Here is an 8476-nt window from a genome sequence, read left to right on the forward strand (position 1 = left end):
TGGTGTGGAAGGAGGTTTCTTCAAGGTTAATGTGGACGAAGGTGAAACTGGGAAGAGAGATGTGAGTTTTTGTAAGTGCATATGAGCCTGGTAGTGAGATGAGTGTAGAGGATATGGAGGCTTTTTGGATGGATTTAAATGAGTGCATAGAGGGATTAGGGAGAAATGTTAATGCAGGTGTATTGGGAGATCTTAATGCTAGGGTAGGAATTGAATCAATAGACGGAGTGGTTGGGAAGTGTGGAGTTCCAGGAAAAAATCGTAGTGGAGAGTTGATGGTGGAGATGTGTCTAGAGAGTTTATGGTAGCAAATACAGTGTTTAGGAAGAAAATCAAGCATAAGTACACATGAGAGAAGGTGGTGGATGGAAGAGTGGTAGATAGAACCAGGAGTATAGTAGGAAGAGTAGAAGATGTACATGTTCTAAGGGAAGAGAGTAGGGGAATATCAATTCATTTTTTGGTGGAAGGTAAGTTCAGAGTGAAGGATAGATGGAGAAAGAGAAAAAAGGAGAGAAGATAGGGAGGTGCATAGAGAGAAAAAAAATTAAATTAGAAAGAAAAGGAGGTATACAAAAAGAAGCTGAGAAAGGAGTGGGAATGAGTGAAGGAGAGAGTAGAATTAAGGGTGGAGAAGGAATGAGGATGGTTCAAGGAGGGAGTCACAAGGTGTGCAAAGATGGTGTTTGGAATAAGGAGGACGGGAGAAAATAGAAGGAAGGTTAGTGAGTGCTGGGATGAGGAAGCAAAGAAGGTGGCAGAAGTGAAGAAACGAGCTTTCACAGACTGGTTACAAATCATATGAGAGGTACAAAGAAAAGTGAAGAGAAGTAAAGCATAAGATAAAGGAGGCAAAGAGGAGAGCAGGTGTGAAATGGGGTAAGAGTATGACAGAAAATTTTGAAGGTAACAAAACATGTTTTGGAAAGAAATTAAAAGAGGAAGAGGAGGAGAATCAAGTAGAGAAGAAAAGGTAAGAGTTGCAGATCGAGAGATGATAATAGAAGAGAAGGCAAGAAGAGGAGAATGGGCAGAGTATTTTAGGGAGTTGCTAAATGTGAAGGAGGATAGGGAGGGAAAGGTAGTTGCAGTGGGAAGCGCTAAGAAAATTACAGTGATGAGTGAGGAAAATGGAGGAGATATAAGGAAAGATGAAGTGACGGAAGTTGTTTAGATGATGAGAGTAGGTAAGGCACCTGGGTTGGATAGATGTTATGCAGAATGTATGAAAAAAGAAGGTACAGTTATGGTGGACTGGATGGTGAGGCTATTTAATGTTTGTTTAAGAGGGGGTAGGGTGCCGGAGTATTGGAGGAGTATCTGTATAGTTCCACTTTACAAAGGAAGAGGGAACAAGTTTGAGTGCAGTAGTTTCAGAGAGATCAGATTGCTAAGTGCATTTGGGAAGGCTTATGGTCTTGTTTGAGAAGATTATGAGAGGAAGATAGGAAGTAATTGGTGAGAAACAATGTGGGTTTAGGACAGGTAGAGGTTACTTAGATTAGATTTTTGTGGTAAGACAGATATGTGAGAAAGCTATAGGAAAAGGTAAGGATGTTTTGGGTTTTTTTTATGGATCTGGAAAAGTTTATGACAGGGTAGACAGGAAGGCACTGTTGGAGGTATTGAAGATATATGGAATAAGAGGAAAGCTGTTAAAAGTAGTGAAGAATTTTTACGAGAGTAGTAGAGCTTGTGCTAGGATTAGAAATGGAAACAATGGTTTGAGGTAAAGGTGGGACATCGGCAGGGATGTGATATGTTGTCCTGGCTGTTCAATCTATACGTGGATGGGGTGGTGCGAGAGGTAAATGCAAGGGTAGTGAGTCAGGGATTAGAGATGGTTAAAGAAAATGGAGAAAATTGGGAGATAAGTCAGTTGTTGATTTCTGACGACACTGCGTTTGTAGCAGGATCAAAGAAGGGATTGAGGACGTTAGTGATACAGTTTGGAAAGGTGTGCGAAAAAAGAAAGTTGAAGATAAATGTGGGTAAAAGTAAGGTGATGAGATGTACAAGGGGAGAAAGTGGCAGCATGTTGGTAGTGAGTATTAAGGGAGAAAGACTGGAGGAAGTGGATAGTTTTAGATACTTGGGTGCGAATGTGGCTGGAAAATGAGGAGTGGAGGTGGAGGTAGAATGTAGATTGAGAGAAGTGAGTAAATGCCTTGAGTGATTAAAAAGTGTAATGAGAAATAGACACTTGGGAATGGATGCTAAGAGGAGATTGTATGAAGGATTGTGCCGACAGCATGGTACGGGTCAGAAACATGGGGCATAAGAAAGGAAGAGAGAAGGAGTTTGAATGTGTTTTGAAGTGAGGTGTCTGAGAAGTATGATAGGGGTTAGGAGGCTGGATAGAGTTTGAATTTGTTTCAGATGAGGTGTCTGAGAAGTATGATAGGGGTTATTAGGCTGGAAAGAGTGAGAAATGAGTAGGTGAGGAGGCAAACGGGGATGTAAAGGGAGTTGATAGATAGTGCTGATGAAAGGATATTGGGATGGGTTGGACACATGGAAATAATGAGTGAAGAAGAACTAGCAAAAGAGGTGTGGAAGGCAGAGGTGGAAGGAGTGAACATAAGGGGGCGACCTAGGACGAGATGGATGGATAGGGTAAACGGGACATTGGGAAAGAGGGGAATGTCTGTTGAGGAAGGATGGGAGAGGACAGAAGATAAGGGTAAATAGAGAATGGGTGTGTATGGATGATGCAATGATGCATGAGGGGGAGTTGTAGGGGATGGCCAATGAAACCACATCAACAATGCAAAATACTGTATTAGTCACAATGCGAGAAAGCATTACAAAAAACAAGCGTGCGGTCGCTTCGTAAGCAGAATCAAGACTGACTCCGACGCCAAGCCACACCAACAAGCTCAGACTTGGCGGGAAAATCATATACGCTCAATATGAGCACTTGGTTCACACAATAGTACCTTAGATATACAATAATAAATAAACAATATTACAAATATGTATCTGCAACATAAAAAGAATATTAAACGTCACCATTACATTGGTCTGCCATCACCACTCGGTGACTCCACCGAGCAAACGAGAAAAACGATTGACCACAGCAAGACAAAATGGACAACTCATACATCTAACTCCACATACATCTCAGGGGAATGACAAAAGTGTGGAAAGAAACTGGCTCATCAGAACACCCTATACATAAAATATACATAATTACATGACATAAGGACAATACATAGGAACACACAAAAGAATTGTACACAAACACAAGAAATACACAAAGGAACTGTACACAAACACAAGAAATACACATAGGAACTGTACACAAACACTAGAAATACACAAAGGAACTGTACACAAACACAAGAAATACACAAAGGAACTGTACACAAACACAAGAAATACACAAAGGAACTGTAAACAGACACAAGAAATGCACAAAGGAACTAGCGCCAGACGTCCGGGACATGACACTTAATAGCTAAACATTACAAAATGCAATTCAAGACATTACACCTAAGAACTAAGCAATAGTTACACATTATACCTAAGATAGGGACACAAAAATAGTAAACATCACAAAGAATACCAGACATAATGAATACATCATAAGCAATACACAAATACAGTTTCAGTATATACAGGATCCCTTGACCAAAGATTATAATTATGAGAGTTAATACAAGGCATATTTTGTACAGGGGGCATGGGGAGAGGCCGGGTAAATGCAGGGATAGGCACTTTTGTAACCTTAAGCCTACCCGCGTGTAACACTTCGCTCAGTCCCTGTGAAGGATTAAAGATCCTGAACTTATTAGGATGTAACTTTTTCGTTACCTAAAAAGGACCTGCAAATCTACAGTTGAGCTTAGATTGGCGATCAGGCACGTTTTTATACACATGATCCCCAATGCCAATTTTAAAAGGCTTGGCCAGTAGATGCTGGTTTTTTAACATCTTGGCCTTGGAAACATCACGTTGACTTCTAACTGAGCTATAAATAGAATGCAAAGTGTGACCTTGAAGTTGGCCATAGTCATCAATATTTTAGAGGGGACGATGAGGACTATCAAGCACATCATAAGGAAGACATTTTTTCACTCCATAGATAACATAATGAGGCGTCTTGCCTGTAGAGACATTAATGGTGCTGTTAATACAAGTACTGACATGGGGAAGCCAATCCTCCCAAGATTCATGAAGGTTACTAGTAACGTGCCTGAGAATGTCTAAAATCTTCCTGTTCGTCCTCTCCACAAGACCATTGGATGCAGGATGGTAAGCAATCACAAATGTTTGCTCGATGCTGTAATTCTCACAAATGCTCGCTAAAACCTCATTCTTAAATTCCAACCCATTGTCACTAAGGAGCACTGAAGGAGTAGTGTATGGACAAAAACATGAGAAACTAAAGCATGGGCTACAACTGGAGCTGACTTGTTACGTAAGGGACCCAATATTACAAAACGACTAAAGTAGTCCACACACACAAGGACATACACAGAACCTTGAGTACTACGAGGCAGTTGTAAAAGGGCTATAACCATAATTTGAAAAGGGCGTGAAGGAGTAGGGTACTTTAAGATGGGAGCAGTGTACATAGAACCTTTTTTCTGGGCACAAGAGCTACATTGGGCTACATGAGAGGTAATGTCTAGTCGCATTTTTGGTCAATAATACTTCTTACGTGCCATAGCCAGGGTTTTGTCACGACCTGGGTGACCGGCCTGAGGGGCATCATGAGCAAGTGACAGAAGAACAGGAACTAGGGACTCAGGGATCACTAGTTGTGCCACATCCTACTCAAACATTTCCACATTACAAATAAGAACCTTGTCCTGCAAGAATAATTGGGAGAGGGAACAGGTAAATCTGGCAAGGTTGTATCATCACCAGACTCCGGAGCACAAATAACAGCAGATCAAACATGGTCCTCACGTTGAGCTTTGGCAAGATCCTTCAGAGAGAAGTTGTCAATTACTGTAACAGCAGCAACAGCGATATTAGGTGAAAGTGCATCAGCAACATTGTTTGCACGCCCTGGAATATGTTTAAGGGTTGGGATAAATTCTTCAATCGTGAGAAACCGTCTGGCTAGGCGACCTGTTAAATTCTTACCTTTGAAAAGCTGAGTGACAGCAGTGTGGTCCATGTGGACTGTAACAGGATATCCAAAAATGATATCAAGAAAATACTTTAAAGACCACACCACTGTCAAGGCCTCCAGATGAGTGATAGAGTAACGAGACTCAGGCTTGTAGAATGCGACTAGTGTATGCAAGAACATGGGGTCTACAACCGTCTACTTGCTATACAAATACAGTTCCAATACCAGCCAGGTCAGCGATTTTGATGAAATATATAGCAGTCTAACTGATTTAATTATTAATGCACAAAATACATTTATCCCCCTGAAGTCAATACGGAAGAATAGTAATACTCGCAAATGGATGACGGACAGACTGAAACATGAGATCAGAATGAAAAGAGGACTTTACACAACAATAAAAAAGGGGGGGGGGAACACACCTTAGATCAAGATATATCGAAATGGCAAAGCTGGTCAGAAATAATACACGTACAGCTAAACGTAACTATGAAATTAAGGTTGCCAGTCAAGCAAGATCCAACCCAATTTTTTTTTTTTTTTTATATCTCTACAAAGCAGAAAATAAAGAAAGAATAGGCCCCAATTAAAAAAGATAAAAATGTCATGATAGAATCGAAGGAAAAATGAGTGAGGAGTTAACAAACACACACACACACACACACACACACACACGCACGCACACACACACACACAAACACACACATACACACACACACATACACACACGCACACACACACACACACAAACACACACACACAAACACACACACACACACACACACACACACACACACACACACACACACACACACACACACACACACACACACATATATATATATATATATATATATATATATATATATATATATATATATATATATATATTGTAACATAATATTAGATATTACGTCATATATGTAATTATGTCTTAGAATTGTGTTCCTTTGTATTACATAACTATGTTCATATTTCTTGTCTATGTATGTATTGTAACAATGTAAGTGGTAACGCCCGTCCACTATATGTAATCTTGCCTACGTGCGGAGAAATGTGCGCACTCTTGTAGAACAAACAGACAAACGAAGTAATCCTGAATAGTTCGGAGCGCACAGATTTGACAGTTACTAAATAAGTAGATTGTTCAAGCGAGTCGAGTCTTAAAACTATCCAAGTTGACGTGTGATAAATTACCCTCCCCCTCCTCAGCGCTCGCCCGCACCCTTCACCGGAAGTATTCCACTTCCGGTCCGTGGGTATATAAGCTGTGAAAACCACTCACACCTTGTTATTTCTCGCAATTAGCTCTGATGATAAAACCTCTCGCAGGTTGGACTCATGAGACGATTCGTGTGAAGCGAACACTCCTTTTTGCCTCCATTACTTGTCTTATATACATTTGCATTGCCTCATACTTGTATTTGTACTTACTACTTATTTTGATACATATGTTCCTGACCTATTTGTACTTAGTACCACATTGTATACGTATCTTGTGCTTCGTATTTGAACGATACTTTCCATATTCTTGTATTCGTGTAATGGTCCCATTGACCCCACTGCCCATTCTCTTTTGTGTTTATTATTTGCCTGTAAAATTTTCCATATCATTAATAATTTCGTTTACTAGTTTTATCGCTAGTTTAATATTCCTTTCCTGGAATCTTCTTTGTTACTTTACTTCTAGTCTTACGAATTATCTAGGCCCTGACCAGATAATTCAGTCCTACCGTGGCTTCTAGAAGTGAGTTGGTTCTTAAACACTTATCCGTTATACGTAACGTCTCTTCACATAACCAGCCCGTCAGTAACAAAGTGGCGACCCTTGCCAGGATATTTGATCAGGTATTTAACAACACATTCTTTTAGAGATGGATGATATAATTAAAGAATTCGTTCAAAATCCCAAGGTAAGTTTCTTAAAGAAACAAACTAAAGACACTTTGATAGAAATAGGCAAGCACTTTGGAGTAGACATTGATACAAGTTTGCGAAAGAAAAAATTACTTCAGGAACTCGTTGAAAATCTGATCGAAGATGAGATCTTATCTCCAGAAGAGATTAAAGCTATACAAATTCCTTCAAACAAGTTAGAAATAGAGGCACGACTAGTCGAACTTAAGATTAAGGAGTTAGAATTAAAAGTCAGGAGAGTAGAAATTGAGGAGGAAGCTAAATTGAAACAAATGCAAATTGAGGCAGAATTTAAAGCTAGAGAAGAGGAAGCTAGAGTGAAACAAATAGCAAGAGAGGACGAAACTAAAGTCAAATTGGTCAGAGTTAGAATTAAAGAAGGCAGAAGTAGAAGCTAGGATTGTTGATAGGCAACCCGTAGTTCAGGAAGGTCATATAGATATTTCCAAGTATGTAAAACTTTTGCCCCAGTTTTCAGAAGAAGGCCCAGAAACATTCTTTCTTCAGTGGGAAAAATTGGCACGAGTTACAAATCCCTGAAGAAAACTGGCCATTAATCATTCAAACACAATTTAAGGGTAAGGCTCAGCAAATTTATACTTCTCTTTCAGAAGCAGAAAGCGAGTATGATCATGTGAAAGCTTGTATTATAAAAGCTTATGAACTAATACCAGAGGCCTATAGACAGAAATTCCGTAATTATAGGAAGACACCTCAGTTAACATACGTAGAATATGCGGCTCAACAAGAGAGGTTATTCAATAGGTGGTGTTTAGCTAGTAAAACAGACACCTTAGATAGACTTAAACAGTTGATTTTGTTGGAGCAGTTTAAGAATACCTTAGAGACAGATCTTAGGATTTTTATAGATGATCATGTTCCCGAAACTTTAACTAAAGCTGCTGTATTGGCTGATGAGTTCACACTAAATCATAAGCTTAAGTCAAGACAAATGGAATCCCAAAAGTCCAAGTCATATATTCCAGATTCAACAAAATGCTCTGATCCTTGGTCCCCAAAGAAATCCTTTGAAAATCAGTCTAGCCCATCACACTCCAGTTACAGGTCTGATTTCAATCCATATCCTCCAAACCAATCTTGGCAAAGAATGGAAAGGTTTAAGACTAATCCCCCTGTAACTTGATCATATTGTAAAAAGGCTGGCCATCACAATTCAAATTGCAGAAAAAGACTGGCACCCTCATTCTCCAATAAGACACCAACTCTTGTAAGTAATATAAAATCAGATGATTCAAAATCCTCTATTCAGGATAAACAACCAAAGAAGCCAGTACTGTCAAGTAGTGTAGAACCATCCTCATCAGATCATGATCCTTGTTTCAAACCATTTGTATCTTCAGGAACTATATCTCATAGTAGTAGTTCACAGCAATATCCTGTTTCCATACTCCGAGACACAGGAGCAAAGCAAAGTCTGATTTTAAATTCTGTCTTGCAGAATCTGGGTGAGTC

General features: G+C 39.6%; 1 protein-coding gene across 1 annotated transcript in view; it reads left to right on the plus strand.

Annotated features, from left to right (window-relative positions):
• The window catches only part of LOC143032679 (uncharacterized), a 44970-nt gene extending 41220 nt beyond the window's left edge, over nt 1-3750 (plus strand). The window contains exon 4 of the mRNA XM_076197561.1: nt 3681-3750. Within this exon, the coding sequence (XP_076053676.1) occupies nt 3681-3750 (70 nt within the window). The remainder of the gene's footprint in view (nt 1-3680) is intronic.
• Nucleotides 3751-8476: the final 4726 nt, after the last annotated feature.

Source organism: Oratosquilla oratoria, chromosome 14, assembly GCF_046742065.1.
Source record: "Oratosquilla oratoria isolate Oo_2021 chromosome 14, ASM4674206v1, whole genome shotgun sequence".
Classification (NCBI taxonomy): domain Eukaryota; kingdom Metazoa; phylum Arthropoda; class Malacostraca; order Stomatopoda; family Squillidae; genus Oratosquilla; species Oratosquilla oratoria.